This window comes from Westerdykella ornata (genome assembly GCF_010094085.1).
Source record: "Westerdykella ornata strain CBS 379.55 unplaced genomic scaffold EI97scaffold_1, whole genome shotgun sequence".
NCBI classification, from domain to species: domain Eukaryota; kingdom Fungi; phylum Ascomycota; class Dothideomycetes; order Pleosporales; family Sporormiaceae; genus Westerdykella; species Westerdykella ornata.
In genome coordinates, this window is record NW_022986851.1 from 2,171,839 (window position 1) to 2,194,734 (window position 22,896).

At 50.7% G+C, this 22,896-nt stretch overlaps 10 protein-coding genes across 10 annotated transcripts; 3 read left to right on the forward strand and 7 right to left on the reverse strand.

Annotated features, from left to right (window-relative positions):
* Window positions 1-1,890: 1,890 nt before the first annotated feature.
* On the reverse strand, window positions 1,891-3,178 carry EI97DRAFT_410205 (cutinase precursor; the record flags this gene model as incomplete). The annotated part of the gene is made up of 3 exons (XM_033796696.1): window positions 2,570-3,178; window positions 2,200-2,514; window positions 1,891-2,142 (listed from the first exon to the last, which is right to left on the reverse strand). Exons 1-3 carry the CDS (start codon window positions 2,729-2,731, stop codon window positions 1,891-1,893), a joined length of 729 nt encoding a protein of 242 aa, XP_033658931.1. The 5' UTR covers window positions 2,732-3,178.
* An 883-nt stretch (window positions 3,179-4,061) lies between these two features.
* On the reverse strand, window positions 4,062-5,377 carry EI97DRAFT_472790 (putative polyglutamate biosynthesis protein; the record flags this gene model as incomplete). Its single annotated transcript, XM_033801863.1, has 2 exons — window positions 4,062-5,156; window positions 5,226-5,377. 2 exons carry the CDS (start codon window positions 5,375-5,377, stop codon window positions 4,223-4,225), a joined length of 1,086 nt encoding a protein of 361 aa, XP_033658932.1. The 3' UTR covers window positions 4,062-4,222.
* A 388-nt stretch (window positions 5,378-5,765) lies between these two features.
* On the reverse strand, window positions 5,766-6,213 carry EI97DRAFT_472792 (uncharacterized protein; the record flags this gene model as incomplete). Its single annotated transcript, XM_033801864.1, has 2 exons — window positions 5,766-5,917; window positions 5,968-6,213. The coding sequence occupies 2 exons, from the start codon at window positions 6,211-6,213 to the stop codon at window positions 5,852-5,854; spliced, it is 312 nt and encodes a 103-aa protein (XP_033658933.1). The 3' UTR covers window positions 5,766-5,851.
* Window positions 6,214-6,765: 552 nt separating this feature from the next.
* EI97DRAFT_410209 (NAD(P)-binding protein) lies at window positions 6,766-7,793 on the reverse strand (the record flags this gene model as incomplete). The annotated part of the gene is made up of 2 exons (XM_033796697.1): window positions 6,766-7,550; window positions 7,601-7,793. The coding sequence occupies 2 exons, from the start codon at window positions 7,791-7,793 to the stop codon at window positions 6,940-6,942; spliced, it is 804 nt and encodes a 267-aa protein (XP_033658934.1). The 3' UTR covers window positions 6,766-6,939.
* Window positions 7,794-8,224: 431 nt separating this feature from the next.
* On the reverse strand, window positions 8,225-12,043 carry EI97DRAFT_438757 (uncharacterized protein; the record flags this gene model as incomplete). The annotated part of the gene is made up of 2 exons (XM_033799516.1): window positions 8,225-10,152; window positions 10,183-12,043. The coding sequence occupies 2 exons, from the start codon at window positions 12,041-12,043 to the stop codon at window positions 8,225-8,227; spliced, it is 3,789 nt and encodes a 1,262-aa protein (XP_033658935.1).
* A 212-nt stretch (window positions 12,044-12,255) lies between these two features.
* EI97DRAFT_491324 (uncharacterized protein) lies at window positions 12,256-13,346 on the forward strand (the record flags this gene model as incomplete). The annotated part of the gene is made up of 3 exons (XM_033802265.1): window positions 12,256-12,456; window positions 12,515-12,908; window positions 12,965-13,346. The coding sequence occupies exons 1-3, from the start codon at window positions 12,414-12,416 to the stop codon at window positions 13,344-13,346; spliced, it is 819 nt and encodes a 272-aa protein (XP_033658936.1). The 5' UTR covers window positions 12,256-12,413.
* A 416-nt stretch (window positions 13,347-13,762) lies between these two features.
* EI97DRAFT_28062 (uncharacterized protein) lies at window positions 13,763-14,478 on the forward strand. Its single transcript, XM_033794355.1, has 4 exons — window positions 13,763-13,979; window positions 14,030-14,097; window positions 14,149-14,322; window positions 14,381-14,478. The coding sequence occupies exons 1-3, from the start codon at window positions 13,851-13,853 to the stop codon at window positions 14,237-14,239; spliced, it is 288 nt and encodes a 95-aa protein (XP_033658937.1). The 5' UTR covers window positions 13,763-13,850; the 3' UTR covers window positions 14,240-14,322; window positions 14,381-14,478.
* Window positions 14,479-14,585: 107 nt separating this feature from the next.
* On the forward strand, window positions 14,586-16,897 carry EI97DRAFT_472800 (uncharacterized protein; the record flags this gene model as incomplete). The annotated part of the gene is made up of 7 exons (XM_033801865.1): window positions 14,586-14,784; window positions 14,848-15,108; window positions 15,153-15,424; window positions 15,535-15,668; window positions 15,722-15,809; window positions 15,860-15,983; window positions 16,040-16,897. The coding sequence occupies 7 exons, from the start codon at window positions 14,586-14,588 to the stop codon at window positions 16,888-16,890; spliced, it is 1,929 nt and encodes a 642-aa protein (XP_033658938.1). The 3' UTR covers window positions 16,891-16,897.
* Window positions 16,898-16,979: 82 nt separating this feature from the next.
* Window positions 16,980-18,475, reverse strand: EI97DRAFT_429439 (dienelactone hydrolase family protein-like protein). The gene is made up of 5 exons (XM_033797445.1): window positions 18,290-18,475; window positions 18,159-18,236; window positions 17,764-18,101; window positions 17,377-17,681; window positions 16,980-17,287 (listed from the first exon to the last, which is right to left on the reverse strand). The coding sequence occupies exons 1-5, from the start codon at window positions 18,318-18,320 to the stop codon at window positions 17,266-17,268; spliced, it is 774 nt and encodes a 257-aa protein (XP_033658939.1). The 5' UTR covers window positions 18,321-18,475; the 3' UTR covers window positions 16,980-17,265.
* Window positions 18,476-20,772: 2,297 nt separating this feature from the next.
* Window positions 20,773-22,774, reverse strand: EI97DRAFT_368181 (uncharacterized protein; the record flags this gene model as incomplete). The annotated part of the gene is made up of 2 exons (XM_033795120.1): window positions 20,773-22,476; window positions 22,550-22,774. The coding sequence occupies 2 exons, from the start codon at window positions 22,772-22,774 to the stop codon at window positions 20,773-20,775; spliced, it is 1,929 nt and encodes a 642-aa protein (XP_033658940.1).
* Window positions 22,775-22,896: the final 122 nt, after the last annotated feature.

Genomic DNA, 22,896 nt, shown 5'->3' on the forward strand with positions numbered 1-22,896 from the left:
AAACAAAGGTTCAAGGAACCCATAGTGTTAACTCAATTGCAGGTTTCTCAAAGCAAGCAACAACGCTGGTCAGCGCCGTGGTGTGTTAGTTGCCATGGGAGGTTATTCAGATTGTACAGTCTTCATATTTCATCTCACGAAAAGTTGCTGACAACCGGGTCAGACATCCAGATCTTGTCTATTGCTTTCCTGGCCGCAGACAATAACTGCATCTACTCGCTTCCAACTCTGATAGATTGCCCAAGGGTTGGAATTCCCCGGTTGTCAGCGATACGCGAGGACATGCAGAGAGTTGGGGGAGAGCAGGCCGTAATTCTTAATCTACTGTAGGCTGAAGAGGAGCTGGGGCTATTTTAACCAGTGGAATCAAGACAAAGTAATACTGGTTTGGCGACTGATAAATTGTGCTCAACTTTGCAATTGAGATAGAAAGATTATTGCACCAATGTTGGACAGGTGAATTTGCACTACGCTCTGCATTGGTGGATACGGTTTTTGCGTAGCAGATTCGGCCACTAGTAGGGTGCGCGCTGCAGTTTCCATATTATTCTGCGGCATACGCCTGAGCGGGCTTCGGATAAGAATTCTGCTTGTATTCATCCTGGTCGATTCGTACCACCGTCCAGGCAGCCATGCCATCCTGGGGCGAAGGGCGATGGCAAGTATTGTGAGCTACAGGCGAAGGAATGATTCTGGTGTGTAGAGAGGTTGAAAGAAATATTTCGAAAACAATAGCCTGTTCTTCAAGACGGATTAACTTGTGTTTCATCAATTTCGCGTGCAATTCCCTCATGTATGCCGATGTCTTGAGGCATACGTGCGAACTACCCTAGGGTAATCTTTGCCAACACTATGGGCAACCAAAAGAGCTGTACGGTGTATGTGTTTCCCATCACCCCGTTGGAAGAAATCGCGCTCATCCGATAGATCATCATTCAGCTTCAGTGTTCTTCTTCATTCACAATTTTCCCACTCCTGAAAGCACAAATTGTCTAGAAGCTGTTCAAAAGCACATTACGGTTTGAAATCATGAACGCTCACCACTCGCCTCGCAGTGCACCTGCATTCTGCAAACCCCCAGGTCCGTATTGAAGCACAACCTAGGCCAATCAAAAGTAAAACAAACAACCGGCTAGAATGAGTTAGAGAAATTGAGACTAAGCGTTTGCTTGAGTTCAGTGCCTTCTCTAGAGTGGCGTGAATTTTCGTCAATGATGTTTAACCGTAACCCAATTTATACTTCAATCCAGAACAATTATCCAACGTTAAAGTCTCAAAGTCTTGTAAGTAGAAACTCGGACTATTCATCTATAGAACGTCTGCCTTAATCCGGCCACGTACTCACCAAACAGCGCAAACTCTCCTTCGAACGCTTCGATATCCGGACAAATGTCTGTATCTGAGAGGTCGGCGTTGCTTTGCCCCCGCACGGGCAACAACATTGAACAAGCGGCTCTGAAGGCGTGATTCGTCTTCAGCAGAAAATTACCAAGAAACTGCTTTCGTTATAGTTATTTGGGCTTGCCTTCACCCTATTACCCAGGACTAGTTTTGCCATACTTCCATCCAGCACGACGCTTTTGGCTGTTTCGATTATTGTGAGAGATGTCAACAAATCGATGAGGATTGTGTGCACTCCTCGGCCCCCGCAAAGACAGAATGGTCAGCTCATCATGTCCAGTCGGCTCTACGAAAATTTTGGTGGCCATTTCATTCATTCATTGGTTTTTAGGAAATTCAGTTCAACCCATTTCGCAAGACCAAAGCAGGAGAAAAATAAGTATAGAACAAAAACCTCCACATAGCTATAGTGCAGCATCTCCATCAATCCCTTGGATGAAACCAGTCATCAGTGAGACTCAGAAGTGCTAACTCTCGCACCTCCTCAGTCTAGGCGGCGACCTCAACACCCTCGACAAGATCAGCAACACTCTCCTCGACGGCACGCTGGATATTCCTCGCCTTGACATTGGCCTGCGCAGCTCGGATCTTCTGGGCCAGGAAGTTGACACCCTCATCGGCGCGGGCGCCATAGGCCAGGTGAGGAGCAAGAACGACAAGGCTGCCGGTGCAAACAAGGTCTCCAGGATTGCAAATAATGAGCACCTTATCCTTGGGGAAGTTCGGGATCTGGTTATTGTCCTACGGTTGTCCGTTATCAGAATGCTGAGCTGCGGAGGGAAAAGAGTGGAGACATACCTGCTGCTTTTGCGTGTCACCATAGAGGACAGTGCCGACGATGCGGTCCTTCACAGATTGCGAGAGCTCTTCGATGGCGCGGTGGTTGACGGCAGCACCCTGGCTGTAACCACCAGTGACGATGACGCTGTCTGGGCACTTGGATGCCATGGAGTTGAGGGTGTTCTTGAAGAGGTTCTTGCTAGCAGAATCGGTCCCACCTGGAAGAGCGTTGGTAGAAAGCAGAGCTGCATATGCAACACCTTCCGTCGCGACATTGGAGTTGCCAAAGATTCGCTTCAACCCATTAGACGTTGGGGGCCCGACAACCGTGCCCTGTTGCAGTCAGGATCTGATGTTCCTTGAGAGTGGATGAAGGGGCTCAAGTTACCATGTTGCCAGCCTCCGTAGAACCACGAGCCCAGGCGAAGAGGATGGGCCTGCATCCTCCTTGCGAGAACTCATTTGAATTCACACCGGTCTGACGAATCTCAATGGGGTTGGCTGCCACCAGGCTGAGCAAAGCAGAGGTCACGAAGAGAGACTTGACCATTTTGACGGTAGAGGACGGAGTCAAGAGATTCGTTGGATAGGACTGGACCGGTGAATTTCAGCAGAACTGAGAAACTGCTTTGACGCTTGAGCTGGTGGAGGAATTGGCGATTGACCTTAGCAACCTGCTGCTTCTTTCTGGAGGGAAACAGCTCTTCCTTTATGCTGTTCAACTCTCAAAGTGGCCGAGGCAGATGGAACCTTGGCTGAGAAACGGACTTCTATATCGGTCACACAAAACATGACCAGCAATGCACCCGTAGATGAAGTTTTCCATGCCCGTGCATGGGTTTCGGTGTTTACACAAATCGAACTGCTGAATATGGAAGGTCCTCCTAGAACTATGCACAACTTCGCCGACGTTGGGGGACTCTTGGAGGTCACGCCTACGACGAAACGGTTATACCGAGGATGGTTGAACTCTGTAATGGCTCTGAGTGGTTGAAATCGTAGAAAGATGCAACATCTGGCGGCGGGTGGCTTGTAGCAGATCACTTCCCTAGCTTCATCGCTTACTGCCCTAGCCCCTGCTGACATTTGGGTATTAACCTAGATCTCTCCATCTACCATTACAGAGGTATTCATTTAGGATGAAAAGAGATGAGCGAGAGCTCGGTGGAACATAGCTGAAAGCATTGAAAGATGCACAATAATCTAGTAACAACCTTGGAAGCTCAAAATTCTGTTAAGCAGGCGATCCGCGGGGCACGTTGGAAATCACCAGAATCAGACAACACGTCTGAGCTCGACATCAGCGCATTTCTCCAAGCAGCCACAATGGTGGACCGGACTGATGGATGGTCTTCTGTGGTGGGCTTCTGGCGTTAGTGCGTAAGGAACAGCCGAGCTTTCAGCGAAGCCGAGGCTAGTTTAGATTACAGATCCACGAATGAATGATTTGAAATTCGATCATTGCTCCCCAAGAACGGCGAGTGCTCAGGGGCTGATGCAGCCATCGGGTAGTCTACCCCAGAGTTGAATCAGAAGGGGCCGGAAATTCAACGACCCCGCATTGAGCCAAGAGCGATGTCTGTATACCCTGGTACATGGGTTTACCTTATGGAGGGTTGGAAGTTGTATGAAATGGTAATTGCTTCATGATAAGTGTGCATGCGATTGAGGTTGTGGTTATTCAATAAAATGTGAGCACGCGGTCGAAGTGAGGCGAGACAAGCGGTACATGGTAACTTTGTAGATCCTCCAACGGTCGTCGTTCCAAGCTGTGCATCGCCGCTAAAAAAAAGAATAACGTCGTTTCACTTGTGCAGTAAGTGTGCTGCGGCGCCAATACGGCGCTACAAAGATGGAATGAGTCCTGAAACCAGCCACAGTATCAAGAGTTTATTTTAGTGTCCAGGCCTTTCCCAAAAGCCAAAGTCAGCACAGCAACGAGTAGATCACATTCTCAGGCACAACCAACTATCCACTTGGCTTCGTAATCGACCGATCTCTGGAACATTCGCGTAAGTAGCAGGAACACGCAAAACTTCTATCACAGCTTCACCGACATACGGCTTTCTTTTCCAATTTTCTCCTCAATATCGGTACCAAGCTGCTCCGATAACTTCCTGAGAGTTTTTCTGACCCAGTCATAATCGACGTCGTGATCTTGCAGAAGGTTCGTCTGGAAGTGACTTATCCGGCTAGGCAACACTTCGAGCTCCCTCACTTTTAAGCCGTGACCTCCTTCCTTTTCCTCGACTGCTACCCTCCAGACCGCAGAGAGATCGTTTCGATAGGTTTTGTCTATCGCGTAGTCGTCAACAAAATCTCCACAGCCGTAGATGATCAATTTTTGCTTGTACACCTCCACGCCTTGGATATGGTGCGACGAATGTCCATGGATGATATCGACCCCGCATTCATCAATAAGGTAGTGGGCTAGGCTACGAATCTCCTCGGAAGGGGACCAGGAGTAATTTGGTCCCCAGTGGACACTAAAGATTTTCAGATCTGGGGGCTTGGCCTGCGGTGACATCAGTAGCGTCTTGAGGCGATGCCGAGTGGCGGGAAGGTAGTCAATGAAGTGAAAATTGGGCACACGCGCCCACTCGCCAGGGTGGTCTGATGCTGAATAGACATGGACGGAATATTCCTTGTCGTTGTCTTGAAGACTGAGAATCGCCGGTCGCACGGCTTCTTCACGGTCTTCACCTGCCCCAGCGAAACTGATGCCCGCATTTCTGACAGTACGAACTGTCTCAAGGAGACCCTCTTCCGAGAAGTCAAGTGTGTGATTGTTGGCTAAGGATGCGTAATTGATTCGTGCCTCCTTCAAGCACTGAATATTTGTCGGGTGCATGCGGTAATTGAAGACCTTGTGAGGCCATTTCACGGCATGTGTAGTCGCAGACGTTTCAAGGTTGATGAAATTGAGGTTTGCGGAATGGAAAACAGGGACAGTGTTCCCCCACGGGCTTTTGAAGCTAGTCGGGAATGTAAGAAGCGCCTCCATCGCCTTGTTGGGCGCCATAGGTATGTGTGGAGGGACGTACTTGTAGTCAAGAAGGCTTGGGATGCCTGCCACAAAGTGCTTTGCATGTATCGCGTCTTCCTGACAATGCACGTGTACTGGGAGCAGTTGATCAATCAAACGGCCCAGCATCACGTCCCCAACGAAATTCAGCTGGAATCTTGTTCCAGACATTGCGACGAAGCCGTGTAATGCAGGTTAATTACTGTTAGAAGTATTATAGCCGTCGCAAGCAGAGCAGAACGATATCCGGAGTGTGAGTTGGTGATCATGGAACGCATGTCGTCATTCACTCACAAAGGGCCGAGTGTTACTAAGCAGCTAGCTTCGGAAGCTGCTTCCACGAAACTGTAGGGGAAGGCGCATGAAACGATACTGCGGGCTGTTATAGTGTTGTTGAAGGTATAGCCCGCGGATTACCCGTCTTCATCACCTGCAATCATACATCACTGATATATTTAACGTAGGACGGATTATAGCCAGAAGATCATTGAACGAGGGACTGTAGTTCCGAGCACCGTACAAGAAAGTCCTAAGCCGCAAAGCCATAGCAGAAATTTCCCTTAATTTACTCTGTCTTATGTCCCTGAACAATATCCCATCTTCCTGACATCTGAATTAAACCGAATCGTCCAGTTCGTCGGCACCCTAGCAGACACCATTCCCGCCCAAGAAGTCGCCAAGGGCAGGAACGCAACCGGCGCAGCCGCACAGCTTTCAACGGGTCAGCTATATGGCCTTCACACAAGACGGCATATACTCACCTTCGAGGTTTCACCGCCAACACATTGAAGGACAAGAGGCACGCTTCCAGCAGTGATGCCTGTACCAATGCATCCGGCAGATGTAACGACAGAGACACAACTAAGTACACTGCAGCTGGCAGCTTGGAGGGCAAGTGTAAGGGCCTGTTCGATACCGGTGGTGATAGTGTCTATGGGCGCAATTAGGCTGGGCGCACCGAAAGCGGTGGTGGTGAGGACAGCAACAACTGGGACTGAAAAGCGCATGTTGCCTGATCAGTGTTTGAGCAATTGAAGAAAAAACCGGTTGTGAAATATAGTAACTGGAGTTGAGCTCTTACGCAGTTCTTGTCTACTGGAATAGCAGAAGGAGGGAAAGGAGACGTCTTTTATATCTTCACCTTAACAACGGTTCGACCGGGCCAGTCGTCTCGGTACCAACTGCTGCGCACTTTTTAGCTTTAGCTCATTTATTAGCATTATCTCGATCGAAGTATGAAATGTAGTGAAGTCCACAGTGTGGCGTGGAACTACGAGAATTTGTGCCCTGGTGACCCCTCAGAAATGAGGTAGCGCAATCTAAGACGGATTTGATTTGTCAAGTAGGAAGGCCAGAGTTGAGACGGAATGGGAGGATGTCGAGGAATGACCGAACGTCTTGAATACGTTCTTGCTATAGGTAGAAACGCGATACCTGCGCGGCACAGTGGGGTGACATTGCAGCAGTTATATCCCCGAATCGTGGATTACCCAACGGTCTCCCCAAATGGCACCGTAGCACTCACTTGGAGTCCTTGGAGGGCTTTCCAGATGCGGAAAAGGTGAGTCAATTATCCCTTGATGTCTTGGCCTATGTTCATCCCTTGCATGCCCGTGAAAACCAAGATAGCCCTGAGGAATCATGCGAACATAAACAGATGCAGACATGTGACTAAGAAACGAATCGGCAGCTGACTTGGTGGAACACTCTCCCTCCCTTTTCAACAATCAAGCCTAAGGCGGCACTTCCTTCCCACTCCAGTCCCAGCATCGTCCCCTGCCCTCGACTCCAATACTCTTGACCACATCCAGCAATTTCTCTGCTACCCACTCCTTCTCAAATAACTTGTCCTTCTGAACACTTTCCCAAAACTCCCGGCTCAATTCCGTCCTAACGGTTCCGGGATGAATCGCGATAGCCAAAGCATTGTCGCCCGATACCGTCCGGAGGTGATTGTCAAAAGTCTTGACAACTTGGTTGACAGCCGCTTTAGAGGCCCGGTAGCTGTACCACCCTCCGAGACGATTATCGGATATGCTTCCTACACGTGCGGACATGACGGCTGTGGTGGACTGGGAGGGGAGGTTTTGGTACGCATACTCGTCGGTTAAGATTACCACTGTCTTCTTGGGTAAAAATGGTGCAAAGTGTTTGAGCATCAGCATCGGGCCAAGTGTGTTGGTGCGGAACGTAAGTAAAGCGTTGTCGGCGTCAATTTGCGCAGGCGACTTCTCAGGAAACAGGATCCCTGGGATAATAAAGGCCAGGTGTAGGTGATTTGCATTCGATGAAATCGGGAACTTCTCTTTGCATGCGGCTGCAGCATTGGCAATTGTGCTTTCATCTTGAGCGTGGCGGTGAGAGATCAAAAGTGAGTGCAATGGCGATATTTACCTAGAACATCTACATTTATCATTGTCAATCTGCCTTCATCGACTTCTAAGCCAGCCAACAGCCACCTCTTTGTCTTTTCAATATCCTTCCGTGCGGTTGCGACAACCGGAGCATTCGTTGTCTGCAATATTCTCCGAGCTAAGGCAAAGCCAATGCCCCTTGATGCCGGGCAAACCAGTGACCATGGGGTCATCATGAGAGGAATTGATAAATCAAAAGAAAATTATACTACTCGCGATTTTCTCTCCTAAAAGTATTTCAAGGGAGAGAGAGAATGGACGCGATAGATGGTTGATGATGGCATTGATCGAGCGCTAGCGTAGATTAGGCTAAGCGCCATTCTCCCCTTTGGCCTACGTGAATAGGTTTTCCTGGTCATGCACATCTTTCCTTGCTGCAATTCACTGCCAGCTGTTGCACCTTAGATGATTGCAATAACGGTAACGTAACTTGATTGTCAAGCGCGTAGATCCAGATACCTCACCGAAATCGAGCTGAAAGCCTCCCGTGTTTCTGCTGTACATGTATTTGAAACTTGAGTTTATTGTCTGCAACAGACGGATACAATGCAAACCTGAGCTTGCTTCTCGATTTATTATTTGACATGACAGCTTAGGAAAAGCTCTAACTAGGACTCCTACCGCTACTCCTAGCAGAAGCGGTTGAGCCCTCAGCCTGGGAGGAGCCTTTTCCTATGCTCACCGAGGACGGTGGCAGAGGTATGGCAGCTGGGTCAAGGCTCGTATCGCCTATGGATCCTGACGACGCCCTGCTGGGACGACGGTAGTAGCTCTCTGGTAGTATATCTCTCTCGCCGAGATTTCGATGAAACTCTGATCCGAAGGGCGTCGGATGTTCAGTGTCAATGTACCGTAACTGGATTGGTCTATCGGCACCCATCGGAGGTGGAGGCGGTGACAGTGGCGGAATGGTGGGAGCACCACGCTGAAAGAGTCCTTCATCATCTGAATTGGCGAATTCCGCTCCTTCTGGCTCTGGGTTAATCTCACGCGTCTGCGGGCGTACTTCTTCCTCATTTTGCTGCGCGGAAGAGGTACGTCTGAAACTGGGCCGTCTAGCGTCATCCACCTCATTCCGCCAATCCTCAACTCTGCTAGTGGGATTGGCGTGCGACGAGGAACGGTCCGTATAATAAGAAGCTTCGATATCAGGACTGGTGCCCGTCACTTTCCTTCTCAGTTTGCTCAATTTGCTCCTAACGTTCCTGAAGATGCCTGTCCTCTGACGATCCGGCTCGTGGGAAGGCGTACTCAAGGACGGACTATCGATGCGGACAGGGCTAGGAGATCTTCCACGCGCTTTGTTGGACTGTTGTTTGGCTGATAGATTGAAGAGTGATTTCGGTGAAGTGTCAAACCTGGCTTTTGCCAATGGATAAAGCGCCAAGCCGCAGAACAGGAAGAAAAGGATAGTCAAGGTGCTTTTGAAGCTGATGTCCATACCCGTATTCCGTACCCACAGGAAGATGATAGGCAGCATGAGAACGATAAAAAGCGAAAAGACGAGAAAGACTTCCATCCCTATGCCCCATAGAGGGCGGAATATGGTAAGATAAAGCCTTCTATCTCTGACCACGTACAGTATGAATGTCCGAGTTGGTATGGGAGCTCCTGGACTAAGATTTGTACGAAGGCGTATCTTTCTAGAGGTTTCTCGCTTGTACTCAATTAAAGCCGTGCTTCTAAGTGCGAGACGTATGCCGAATATGATGCCGACTGTAAGGATGGCGGCAACAAAAAAGCTATACAAGGGGGCTGGTTCGGACAGCGGTTGTACTTGCATGCTGAAAAGAGATGCGATGCAAGAGATGGGAATGAATATAAATCCCAGTTCAGTCAGCTTTCCCACGCTCTCGGCTTGATTGATGCCGCGCTTGCTTTCTAGGAGAGCCATATCTGCGCGCAAGGCTGCGTAGGATCTCTCGTTCTGGTCGATTAGTCCGTCGATTTCCTCCAGAGTGCGTTGTATAAAGCCGCGTGCTTGGTCCAGCGGCTGGAACTGCTCGAGGAACTCGAAAAAGTTCCTAATGGAGAGTCGCATAGCCGGTAATTCGGTTTGCAGTCTTGTGATCAGATTCCGCCAGTGAGCAAGGCGTTCCTGGAGGAGGTAATCATCAGTAGAATGCAGGCCTATCTCTTCTAGTACCTTGTGCACATAGCTCAGAAAGCCGATGCAATCTCGGTGGATGATCCACAGCAAACCGGTTGTCAGCTCCATCTGTACGTCCCCTGGCCGGACGTCGTGCACAGATTTTATCCAGGCTGTAAGGTCTTCCCGTGTGCAATTGGTACTCGCAAGATTATCGCCTAGCATAGCAATAGCGCCCTCGCTCAGCGGAAGGCCATTAAAAACGTCCACGAGGCCAAGATTGGGGCCGATGGGGGCTCTACTGTATGCTTGAAAGAAAGGGACAAGATTTGATCTGGCCACCTCGCTCTTTTTGGTCCTGGGGAGAGATTCAATTGTGAGTTCGAGCGTGGGTAAGGGATCCAAGAGGATGATAACTCCACACAAGTTAGAATTACCACAGTCTAAGCATATTGATTAATGCGAACACTTACACACAGGAGGTTGACCCACAGTCTCTGACACCTGCACCGTAATCCTCTCCTCCCACGCCGCCGGGAAGGTGCTGGCATCGTTCAAGGTTTCCCACTTGGCCTGATTGGGGTCCGAGACAATGGGCCACTCTTTTCGGAAGATATTCGTCTTAAGCCTCACAGAATTGTGGTCATTGCCATCGCCCGTGGAGCTTATCCAGTTCAAGGCGCTGCTGGAGTTTTCTTTGTCCCTTCTCAAAAGTATATCACGCTCAACATCTGAGAGTGGTTTGATGCGAGTCCTGTGGACGGGTCGAAACCAGCGGACTGACATGTAGTCTTTCGGGGTGGCATTTGTGTTCCAAGTTGACGGCATTGGATCATCGTAAGAGTCTGACCGATACCCACTGCGGTTGAGATGCTCTTCAAAAAATTCAGGATTAAGCCAAAAGGTACGGCCAAGATGATCGATAAGGCGTGGTGACAGATCCTCAACCAATATGTACCGGTAACGGACGTTTCGAGCGCGGTACGGTTTGAGTTCATGTATACGTTCAAACAGCGACGTATCATCTCGATCAGTCTGGAGCGATATGTGGTCTTGAAGGCTCGGTGGTCCTCCACTGAAAAGGGATAGACTGTCATAGCAAACAATATCCCCTCTGCTATGCTCCCTGCAATCCAAGCCTTGCACATTCACTAAATGCGGCATGTGGCGATGCAGACGCTTCACAAGCCATCCGTAGCTATAAATGGGAGTGTCCAGATGAGGCGGTGGCGGCGGGGGCGGTGGGTTGTCCCTCCATTTGGCTTTCCTTGCTACTGTCGCACTTCTATAGCCAGTGCCAAATATACCGGGACTCGAGCGGCTCTGAGGTATGGCGGTGTCATCTGTTTCCCCGGTCCGACGTCTTCTGACCCAAGCATTCCTTCCATCGTGGGAATTTCGAGGTATCGCAACCGCATTGGATGGCGGAGGCGAAGACCTCGAACGTACCTCTACGTAGTGATCAATCCCTGGAGCGGAGGTAACGTGAGGCTCTGTACTGCGAGCACCCTGTTCATCCGGTTTACCACCCCCAGAGACTGCAACATCATCAACAACGTTTAACTGTCTAGAGCGTTCCTTCGATTGTTCAGTGACGGCAACTTCCCCAGAACCACGAGCGGATCCACGGGGGGAACGCGTGAGGAGACTATTTTCCACGGGAGATGCTGATACTGTTTGCGGATGATCCGGAACGACAACCGTGGTCCGGCGGACCGGTTTTGGAAAGTTCTCATCGGGGACCTTCACGTTACGAGAGGGTAGCTCAGGGGGAAGAGTTTTGGATCGAACAGGTCCGCGAAGCAGAGGATCACGCCGCGAGGACAATCCGTATCGGTGGGGAATGAATTGGGTTCTGTACCAGAGAGGGCTGGCTTCTGAAGACTGAGCGGATCGGACAGGTTCGACGGTTGGTTCTGGCTCAGGGTCGGCCAGGGGTCCAGATTCTGCAGCTGGGTTCTTCTCCTTGTTGATATCCCAGGTGGAATTAAAGCCCCTATCACCACTCTCTCTCTTCTCCGGTTCTGGTTGAGGAATGGGCTCGAATCTCACTCCACGCCGCGAACTGTCTTCTGGCGAACGATTGTGTGCACGTTGTTGGTTTCTTTCTCCTGGAACCGGCAGCAAGCCATGTGTGGATCTTGCATTGTCTGTACTTTTTGATGAGTTTGGAGTATGCTGGAGATCTGGCTGGCCATTTAAATTGGGCTCGGCGGATGTTGGAGATTCAGGTCGGTGGTAAGATGAAATGGAACGTCTTGAAGCGCTGGACAAAGCATCAACTTCGACTTCCACATACATCTGCATGGGCGGGCGGGACTCCCTCTGAGCCATGGTCTTCCAAACAGGGTAATAGGTTCAGATGGAGAGTATCATCGTGACGACCACGAGAGGTAGATATCGAGAAAGGCTGGTGTAGAGCAGAGTTCGGACGACGCCTACGGCGCCTAGTCATCAAAATAGCGCCAATCACTGGTGGTTGTACTGCAACCCTGGCTTCGGCCCCCACCATTCAAAGGCTGTGCGCACGGAAGGCGATGAATGTTGTGTAATCGGCCAGAACTTCGCGCGCAGCCCTCACAAGTTCGAAACGCGGTTCCCACGGAAAAGAAAGCCAGGCTTCAACGACCATCATCTGTTTATCCTCCTATCCTGACCAAAGAGTTGCGCAATATATCCGACGAGGAACACATGGGACGTGACGATGACCTATTGGCTCAGAAAACTTGCACAATCGAGAGGTATCCGTACGACCTCCCTGGATCTGTACAGCCTCGCTATTATGTGACTGACGGAAGGGATTAGGCTCCATAGGATTCCACCACCTGATAATGGCTGTCATTGCTTCTGCTGTCGCTATGACAGCAGTACTTCTTGCAGGAGCCGGGGCCACTAGCATTGCCCAACGAATCTATCTCATAGAGGTCAGCTATGTCGACCCAAAAGCGCAGCCGGATGGCCCGAAAGGGCCAACAGAAGCATGGGAGAATATCACCCAACCTGTGTTCAATGTTGTTAAAGACAGCCAACTCGTAACGCGACTCGGGTATTTCGGTCTCTGTGCGTCTCAAAAAGAAGGACCTTGGATCTGCGCGGGGAGTGCCGCTCGCCTTGTGTACTCTGGCCGTTTCGTTGATCCGTTAGGCCTCTTTCACATGGCAGAGAAAGTGAAAGACGATGTCATTTTCCCAGGTTTTCTGTAGGTGATGGATCAGACTTGTACGGGAATGTGACCGTGGCTAACTGGCCTCGAAGGATTGGCAGCGCAGGACTAGGTGTCCTGGTCTTTTGGCTCTTTGCTACCTTTCCCGGATGGCACGAAGAGAAGGATACAGCGACGGGATCGGAAGTTCTAGTGAAACCTTTCCCGAGCCGTACTGTCATGGTAGCTTGTGTTGCGTTTACAGGACTCGGAAGTCTGTTCAGCTTTACAGCTGCCCTGTGGCAGCACACTGCATCGGCAACGGCCGCTACGCTCCTGGAGACATCCACTGCGGGCATGGCGAGAGCAGGTGTGGGTGCGAGCGGAGTGGCATTAGCATGGCTGATATTTGGGCTATGGCTCGTGGCGGCCATTGCAAGTCTCGTGATGCACTTGTCAATTGCGATACTGGACCGACTTGTCGAGGACGACTAGAAGAGTGTCTGGAGCGTTGGATGAAAGCAGCCGACAAAGCGTCCCGCTTCTCCCCGGCGAGAGATATTTGCTTATCACGCCCTGATAAGCCCCGATACTTCTGGGACCGTAATGAAGACTTCGCTAGCTCTGTGGAGTAGTGTACGTCTCTGGTGAATGCCCTACTGAACACCTCTTCGTGTGGAGTGGGCCGGCCATTGCTTAGAAATTGGTGTGGTCAAGTTCATCGTCCAATATACGGTATAGTCCAACAGAGCCGTTGCAAATGAAATGGCGCTCGAGCACATGATGAAGTCCTTGAGGAGTTGAGTTTATGTCAATGCAGTTGTGGAGCAGACTCGTCGTCTTCCCGATTGGGTCTAGTGTCGATGGTCGGCCCGAGCGTCCGACATCCTGGAGTCTCACATCTTGCATCTCAAACACCAACAACATTCCGATGATGCTCCCAAGCCCAGGATGCAATGCGACCGATGAGCTCCCCTTTTTACATCTATAGCTGCTGATATGTGCCGTGATAGCTCTCCGCGTCTGATCCTTGGCTTTTCCGCCCCCACGACCTCAACTGCTAGATCTCCACCTCCATCTCGTCTGGGGGTTTACTTGGGACTGTCGTCTCTCTGTTGCTCGATCCAAGTTGCTCTACCAAAGCAATTTGTTTGGCTTGTTGACTGATTGACTCGGAGGCTATGGGTACCATGAATGGAAAGGCGATATTGGGCAGCTCCCGCATTGTCGTTGCGATAACCCCTCTGTTGGTATCAGTCCTGAGGTACCAACCGCTCAGATGTCATAACTAATAGAGATTCGGCATATCGAACCATCTGATTGGTGTCATCACATCTGCTTCGCTTTCCCTCAAGGACTCCGAGCGACATTTGGGAGTCTGCGGCTAACGCATCAGAATAGGTTTCAGGACGTCCTTCGCCAAGCGTGCCCCCGTCCGGATCGTTATAGGTTTCCCAAGCAAGCCTCAGATGTAAGGCACAGCTCCCTATCATACTGTGTTAGGATGTGCCCATTCAGAATGCGGAAAGTGTTACTACGCCACCGGGGTTCGGCAACGTCGACTCGAAGGATTCATATGCAGTCCTCATGACCTGCAAGCGGTACACCCAGGACCATGCGTTCCTGCAATCTTGATGTAAGCTGCGGATAGCTAGCCCAGTCGACCCGCCGCTTGCCCACATCAACTTTCTTCTCATGTCGCTGGAGGTCTTGTGAGGTTTGCGCGTCCACGTTATGAGGTCCAGAATTAGGGCGCTGCGCCTCTTTCTGGCCGTTTCCTCATGTATATCACGTTCAGAACAACGAAAGGATCCTTTAAAAGACTTCTGTCGCATATTTGGACATCAAACTACCGTGGTGGACCGTCGGATGATCGTCGATGGAGGGTTGGTGAATTTTGCACCGTTATCAGCTAGCTCCCTCAACTACTCGAGTGAGTTGCGCCCATATCGCCTCAGCCGGGGCCGAATTCACAGTACTAATAGGCACTTGACAGGCACATGGATGAGAAGCGGCGACCTCAACAACACCAACGAAGGATTTCCAAAATATGTCACGGTCACGAAGAACGAATCCGTGCCCTCTGTGCATGGAGGTGTGCTATGGGCCGATGCGACCAATAAGCAAGTATACATGTACGGCGGAGAGTTCGGAGACGGCCAGCCACAGGACTTTCAATTGTGGTTCTATGACCTTGAGTACGATTCGTGGAATACAACTAGCCCCAGCGGTTCGAATGTTCAACGAGCAGCATGGGGTATGGAGTTCGATTATGAACGATTCATAGAAGGGTTCTAACAGGTGCAGGCGCTGGAGCGACGGATCAGGCCAAGGCTATAGGATACTACTACGGCGGGTATCTCACAAATGCTTCAGTTCCTGGATATGGGGCTCAAACCCCGCTCTCCAACATGGTTGTATACGACATGATTGAAAATTCATTCCGGAACCAGTCTGGTCCTGACAATACCCCGCGCGCTGAAGGGGTGATGCAGTATGTCCCTGTAGGTGATGCGGGCCTCCTAGTTTACTTCGGTGGACTGGAATTTCCGAATGGAGGATCTAGCAGAGGAGTACGTCTAGCACATGAAACGGAATCGCTCACTATTTACTGACATAGGGCAGATGAACATGAGCGTAAGAACCGCGACCTTCAAATCGGTATGCAGTCATACTTAACGAGCCTCAGGAAATCCTGGTCTACAGCATCGGTGACGATCTTTGGTACAGACAGACAGCAACCGGTGACATTCCTGAACAACGTCGAAGATTTTGTGCGGGCCTGGCGCATGCCCAAGATCGATCTTCTTTCAATATGTAGGCAGCGCGGCTCTAACTCTTTTGTTACCAGTCTAAGCTAACCTGTCTAGCTACTTATACGGCGGTGCCTCAATTGGCGACGGAGTCGGCTTCGGCGATGTTTACGTGCTTAGCTTGCCATCATTCACCTGGATAAAAGTAATCTTCACGTCGACCAGAATTCAGAGAATGATACTAACATCCTACAGTTCTGGCCAAGACCAGAGGATGGCGTGGGTGCGACCTTTCCCCATCACTCCCTCAGCTGCGATGTTGTTGGCAACTCGCAGATGATCATCATGGGCGGGCATTTCCCGAACATGACCAACGACTGTAAATATGCCCACATCATTGCTTCAAGCCCAACCAACTGATTAAACGATAAACAGGCGACATGCCCATGGTCTACGGCCAACACGGTCTCGATCTAGGCAAAAACAACCCCCTGGGCGCAAAATGGGCCTCCTACAACCCAAACCTCACGACCTACCAGGTCCCCACCGAAATCGCCAGAACCATTGGCGGAGGCCCAACCGGCGGTGCAACGGTGACGACACCCGTAGCCGGCTTCCGTGAACGAGACCTGCAGGTCCAATTCGCAAGGGAATACAACCCCTCATCGCGAACGCCGACGCGACATCTACCTCTCGAGACAGGAGAGCCAGCGCCCGAACCCGAGGGTCCTAGCCGGCGCGCGGTCATCGGCGGAGCAGTTGGAGGGTCCCTCGGCGCTTTACTCGTCGTCGGCGGAATGGGCTTCTTCCTCTTCCGTCGAAGATTGAGAAACAGGGTGTATGGCGTGCAACAGCTTCAATCGCGAGACGACCAACCTGTCTCCGAAATCCCCTCGCATCCGCGCGACCGTCTCCGCTTGTACACCAACGTACCAGCTCAGCCAATTCAGCACTCTCATTCCCAATCCCAGATCCAATCATCAGGATCGCCTCCTTCGGAATGGTCTTCGCAATGGGGTTCCCCTGTACCGGAGTACTACGGTCCCTCGCCGCAACAGGGTGGTCAAGGGGATTTCTCAGATACGAAGCATGCGTCCTTGATGCAACCGCCTCAGGAACTACCACCCTGCCCGGAACCGCAAGAGCTACCTTGTACGGGACCCAAGGGGACGGGATTGCCGTGCTCACCGTCGCCGCATGTGCGGTCCAAGTCGAAATCCGGGACCTCGAATCCGGTGGCGGCTCGCAAGGCGAGTAAGTCTGCAACGAGTTTGCCAAAGTCGTGATATCAGTGGGGTATCATTTAAACAGAATTTCTTCTGCCTTTTGTATTTCTACAGCACAGCATGTTACTTTTGATTGTATCATCATATTTGTCCGCCAGTCAGTATGACGAGTTATGTTTTCTGCGCACTTTGCCGCATGAGATACCCTTTCCTGTATATAGCCTCGTACTTGTCTCAATGGTAGTGTATTACTCACCCGTTTTACCATACACAGATTCTGACTCGTGATTCCTCCTCTACTCAAGTACACGGCATTGAAGTGCAGGGGATGGTCAGTTAGTATTGTTGGGGTTTCTCGGCTATTCTGCATTGGCGTTGGCAGTCCATTGCTACATAGCTCCACTAGTACAATTAACACTAAGGTGTACTTGTGTGTTAGAGTTTAGAGGCAGAGTCCCTGGATAAACACACTCAGCACCTCCGACCTTCCATTGCGGCGCCTCTTACGGCATCTCTACTACCTATTCTTGGAGCAGAGACACTCACATGTGCTTGTGGAAGAAATCCAGCACCAGCTTGTATCCACGCTCGTACCCCTTCCTGACCTTGTCATCCTCCAGGTCACCCCTGGCAGCCATCCAACCGTGGATCTGGTCTGGGAACCATTCTACCTGGTGGGGAACTTTGAGGCCCTTCTCCCAGGCGGCGACTTCGTCTTTGGACTCGTCCTTGGAGGGAAGCATGATGTAGGGGATGGTGACTCCGGGGGCATCAGCAGCGGCGACCATGGCGGGGTGGCAGGCTGCGGCCGCTTTGAATGGGGTTCCTTGCATGGAGGAGAGGTTGACGATCTGAGCGTGGTTAGCCTCTGTGCAAGTCTCCTACCGGCTGTGGCCCAAAAATCTCATATGCCGAAAAAGGAAGTCAACGCACCTTTCCACCCCAGCAGTACCCCAAAATGGCCCACGTCTCCACCCCATGCTTCTCGCTCAATTCCTTCACAATCTTGGGGATCTTCTCCAGCGTCCTCGGCGGCGCAGCCTTGGTCTTGAAGAAAGCACCCAGCTTGTGCTCCTTGTCCTTGTTGTCGGGCGGGTACCAGGAGATGTCTGCGGGCTCGCCCTCGAAGAAGTCGGGCATGAAGACTTGGTAGGGCCGCTCCTTGTCGGAATGGGCGAGGATGTCGGCGCCCTGGAGCGTCTGGGGGAAGAAGCCGAAGATGTCGTAGATGACGAGGATGCCTCGTTTGGCGTCTTTGGAGCCGGTGAAGTCTGGGAGAGAAACGTATGTCAGAACAGTTCCATCGGGATTGTACTTGCGCTTCTTACAAGTCTTCAAGCCATCCGCAGTGATATATTCACCCTTTTCTTGGTACCCCTTGCCGACAATAGCTGGCAGATTGCAGCCTGTCCGTATTAGCAAACACGGTTCCGTCTCGCACACAGCACCCAGCACATACAAGCTTTGGACTGGGTTGATTCCATGGACATCTTTGCGATTCGGCGATGTGGAATGGGTGGAAACCGAATTGATGGTGATATGCCTGGCCTGGTAGCTGTGGTGACACTCGCTGAGGCAATGATAGCAGGGACAACACGTTTTGAACTAACTGACGTGCGTCGGAAGAGAAAAGTAGGAATTCGAGTGGAGAGAGGGCGCATTCTGCATGACAGGCCCCATCCTCTGATAAATCCGCGGATAGCCTATTTGAGGTCAGCAAGGTGGGGTCAATTTGATGATTACATCATTCTCCCCAGTTCGGGCTGCGGGGTTGGTGGGGTAGCTCCTGGCTAGTAACTTAAGTGATAAAATTGCTGGTAACGTTTCCTATGCGAGCGGGACACCCTAACCGAACGGGGCACCCTACCATCATGCATGCCTTTGCAAGTACATAACTCAGCACTACAACAAGATAGAGCAAATTGCAGGATACTAAAATATTATTCAAACATATCGCTATCATTCACATCCTCAATCTCTGCCTTGCAGGTGCGCACATTGTGGCCAGTCTCGCCGCAATGCCTACAGCGTCTCTCTCCACAAATCTTCTTTGCAGGCTTCTTACCCTCTCTCTCCTCACCAACTATGTCAGGAGCAATTAAATCAAGTACCTTGCCAACAGTAAGTGTATTCTCTGTTCGGATATACTTTCTTTTGTGACCTTTTCGCTCTGTTGCGGCTTCAGCCACCTTTCGAAGCTCTGCCATTTCCTTACACATCAATACCATTTCGTGCACCATCTTTTCAGCACCTTTTCTAAACTGATTAACAGTATCAAGGATAGAAGCAGGTGAAGAGCTTTTGTGCCTTTGAATCCAATCATGAATAAGTGTAGATTGAGCCTCTATCTCATGGGCATTGCGTGGTGTTTTGGATTCCCATATGGCATCCTAGGATGCTGGAGGTATAGGCATACAGAGGATCACATCAAGCTTTGATAACATAATCTCAGGGTTGTGCGGGACTAGTCCAGCAGCTCGGAAGCTTGCCTGAATATTATCTTTTGAGAATACCTTCTCAAACGCCTTCCTAAAAGCTGGCAAGAAGCTCTCTTTCTTGATATGCTTCGTGCTGTACCATGCCAAGGCTGAGATCTCATCTCTATATACCTGCTTTAATAGTGAGAAACACACCACATCAAGTGGCTATAGCAGGTGTGATGAGTGGGAAGGTATACAGAGAACAATAATCTTCTCCTCCTTGTAGAGTTTGTGGAACTCAAACGATTAGTGGCTCTCATGGCCATCAACAATTAACAGCCGGTATAAGCCTACACTATATGCCTTTGTATATGTGTTGAAGTGCTTTAGCTATGCGATAGCAAGCTCATTTGATATCTAGCCATTAGGGGAAATCTCAAGGACCCAGTTGTGAGGTACATCGTAGTACCAGGAAGAGATAAGCACCTTGCTGGCGAAGATGACAAAAGGTAGAATTGCCCACCCAGCTGCGTTGACTCCCTGAATGACTGTTACCCACTCGCGATTGCCTGGCTGTATCCTCTTTGGAGCGCTACATTTCTCAGAGCCTGTAAAGACCATTTGGGCCTTAATCTGGCCCATTAAAAAGCCAGTCTCATCAAAGTTATACATATCTTCATCCTGGATGCTGTACTTCTCCTTAACAGACTGGACAAGTGAGAACCAAGGGCTTATAATGCGTGGATCTTCGTTTAGAGCTCGCTAGTGATCGTAGGGATGGCTTCGTCGAAGCTTGATGTCAGGTGTACGCTTGTTGAAGTTGTTAACCCAGAGATGGCCTACAGGTGGCTGGCCACGCTCTGCAAGCAGGTCGTTGGCCATATCTTGAACCATAGTCCTCGTGGCCCCAATTCCTCATAAATCCAGATCAAGTATGTACGTGACAATCGACTCCTCTTCTAGCTTGGTCATCCTCTTCGAATTGGGCTCGCAATCGCGTCGGAAACACTGGCCGGCGCGTCTAGCATAGAGGGTGCTTTGGGGAACATTGTAGACTGCTGCAGCGCGTCTTCCACTCTTAATTTCGTCTTGTTCAATAGCTAAGAGTGCAAGCTGTAGGGTGCCTTAATTATAGGTCTTCTTCAAATCGCGTTGCTGAGACATTATGATTAGATGTTGATGGGTGGAGATGTTTGGTGGGGTGCCCCGTTCGGTTAGGGTGTCCCGCTCGCATAGGAAACACGTTATTAACTGTCCAGAACAGTCTTTGTATGGAGGTCCATGGACACGAGATATACCTCCGCACTATGGACGGTTGCCACCGTTTTACATTGAGTTGGCTCTATCGGACATGGCCATGGAAAATAAACTCCACTGGTTTCCAGGACCATGCGTATTGATGGTATGGACTCTACGTCCATCCTCTAGAAGAAATCTGTCTTGGTGGACAGTGCAGGCGCTGGCCGCATATCCAAATGCCCGAAACTGTGATTCCAACTATAACGTATGCGCAGAGCGTGCTCTAAGCCTCCAGGTTGAGCTTCTCCAGTAGACGGTCGATCTTGCCCAGCAAAATCTGGTAATTGATGGCATCCTGGGCAAACTCGTCACCAGCTAGCTCGCCGTCAAGCGTTCTTACTGCACCCGCTGCTATCTGTGCCTCGATGTCGGGCACAAGGGCATCTTCGGGTTCCTTGCCTTCCAGGTCTATCCTCGCCACAGAGTCCGCAAGCTCCTCGCCTTCCTGATATCGTGGCTCTTCGGCCAACATCTCATCGAGACCGCTGTCCTCGAAGCGGAGCCTAAATCTTTCGGAAAGATAATAACGAATGTCGTCGACCAACTCGACTGTATCCGTCTCCTGACGGGCCTTCACCCGCTTCGCGGATTCTTGAACAATTTGTGCAAACTCCGGTTCGTCAATGTAGCGCTCCAATCTATATGCAATGTACCGCGCACCAAACTCTTCCAGTCTTTGCACACGCGTGTCCCAACCAGCGCGTATGACTTCGTAAATGTCGACAATCTCCTCGGCATCCGTCTCACCCCGTGGATTCTCAGCTTCCACTGTGGACGTCGATCCGTTCCCGAGAGAAGAGATAATGAGTGCGGCGCGCTGCTTGAGCTTCTCGATGAAGAGCTGATCGGCAGCAAACAGAACCTCGATAGCCGTCTGTAGGTCGAAATCGGCACGCTCGGTGTACATAAATCGCAGTATCACCTCCAAGACTTCCGGTGAGCAGTCCAATTTGATAATCTGCAGGTGTGATGTTTCCTGAGCCTCCCTAAAGGACGAGGTAAACATAGTCAAGAAGTATTCCGACCTTAACAGCATCGCACGGTGAGCTGGATAAATCGTTGATTTCGGACTTCTCCGTTGCCGTGATGGTGATCGTGATCGCACAGGGCCAACTGGAATGCCATGAAGGGGCCCTTCCGCTGTCCTTACAAGGGGTGTGAACGACTCAGACGCCCCTGCGGATGCGGTGTCGTCCGTAGAATCATAATACTCTTCATCGTCATCGTCCGCCCTTAGCAGTATATCGGCGAATATCGAGTTGTCCCGGTCCCATTCTATTTTGTCGACTTTATCTGTATCTACAACAATCTTGTTCTTCACGATATGATCTTCGAACCACTCCTCCATCTGGTCTCGTCCGCGTTCTAACTCTTCGGTTCGCTGTTGCCGTACGAGTCTTCGATCTGACTTGAGCTCAGTGACACTCTCGAATAACCTCTCGATCTCCAATTGCCGGCTGATCTTGGCCAGGCCATTGAGCACAACCATCTCTTCTTCCTCGCTCATCCGGGGTCGTAGTGCCGCTTCAGCAAAGTAAAGGTATTGCAGCGCGATGTTCAGGGACTCTGTGGGTATAGCATTTGGCAGCTTCCATGATGTGGTTGACGGCGCCGCAGCAAGCTTTTTTGCGAAATAGGGTGACCGTGCCGCCAGAATGAATTTGTGCAAGTGGAACTCCTGGCCGTATGCTTCGATGGTGATATCCGTCGTCTTCGGCGTGTCTCGTGAGAGTAATGAAGTGATGTGCGCGGCAAGCGGTTGCAGTGGATTCGTCGACTTTGCGTAGTCGTAAGACAGCAAGAGATTCCGGATTCGATCGTTGAGCGCATTGTATAGACAACGCTCGCCCTGGAAGGTATCCCGTTCGCAAAGGGCGCCGTTCTCAAGGAGCAATCGTATAACTTCGTAATGTCCGCAGAGACTAGCCTTGCAAGATAATGGTTAGGGAACTGTACTGACCAGACATGTGGCGAAGCCGTGAATACTCGATTGGACTTACCAAAATCAGCGGGGTGTAATCAAACTTATCTCTCGCATTGATATTCACCCCGCTCGATATCATCTCCTGGCAAACTTTCAGATCGCCACGCCGACACGCTTCGCACAGTATGCTGAAGTTCTCACTCAGGTCAAGTGGATTCTCTTCCTTGAGAGCGCCAGACGAGATCTGCTGCGCCTCCTTTGCGAGCGCCGCCTCGAGCTCATACTTTTTCTTTACGTCCATGGCGGTGAAAGCAATGATATACAGTAGTTGCGGGCGGGAACAATTCACAGTTCGCCAGCGGCGAATGCGGTTTCATCTGGACTGACGCCAGACGGCGATAAGGAACACGTGATGATAACGCC

What these genes read in the sequence shown, in the direction of transcription:
- EI97DRAFT_28062 (XM_033794355.1), top strand. Translation starts at nt 13,851, where the DNA reads ATGTGCCGTGATAGCTCTCCGCGTCTGATCCTTGGCTTTTCCGCCCCC. An exon ending in CTCTCTGTTGCTCGATCCAA is followed by an intron (nt 13,980 to 14,029) that starts GTTGCTCTACCA and finishes ATTGACTCGGAG; the next exon opens with GCTATGGGTACCATGAATGG. An exon ending in GTCGTTGCGATAACCCCTCT is followed by an intron (nt 14,098 to 14,148) that starts GTTGGTATCAGT and finishes TAACTAATAGAG; the next exon opens with ATTCGGCATATCGAACCATC.
- EI97DRAFT_429439 (XM_033797445.1), bottom strand. Translation starts at nt 18,320, where the DNA reads ATGTCCATGGAATCAACCCAGTCCAAAGCTT. An exon ending in ATCAACCCAGTCCAAAGCTT is followed by an intron (nt 18,237 to 18,289) that starts GTATGTGCTGGG and finishes TAATACGGACAG; the next exon opens with GCTGCAATCTGCCAGCTATT. An exon ending in GGTACTGCTGGGGTGGAAAG is followed by an intron (nt 17,682 to 17,763) that starts GTGCGTTGACTT and finishes AACCACGCTCAG; the next exon opens with ATCGTCAACCTCTCCTCCAT.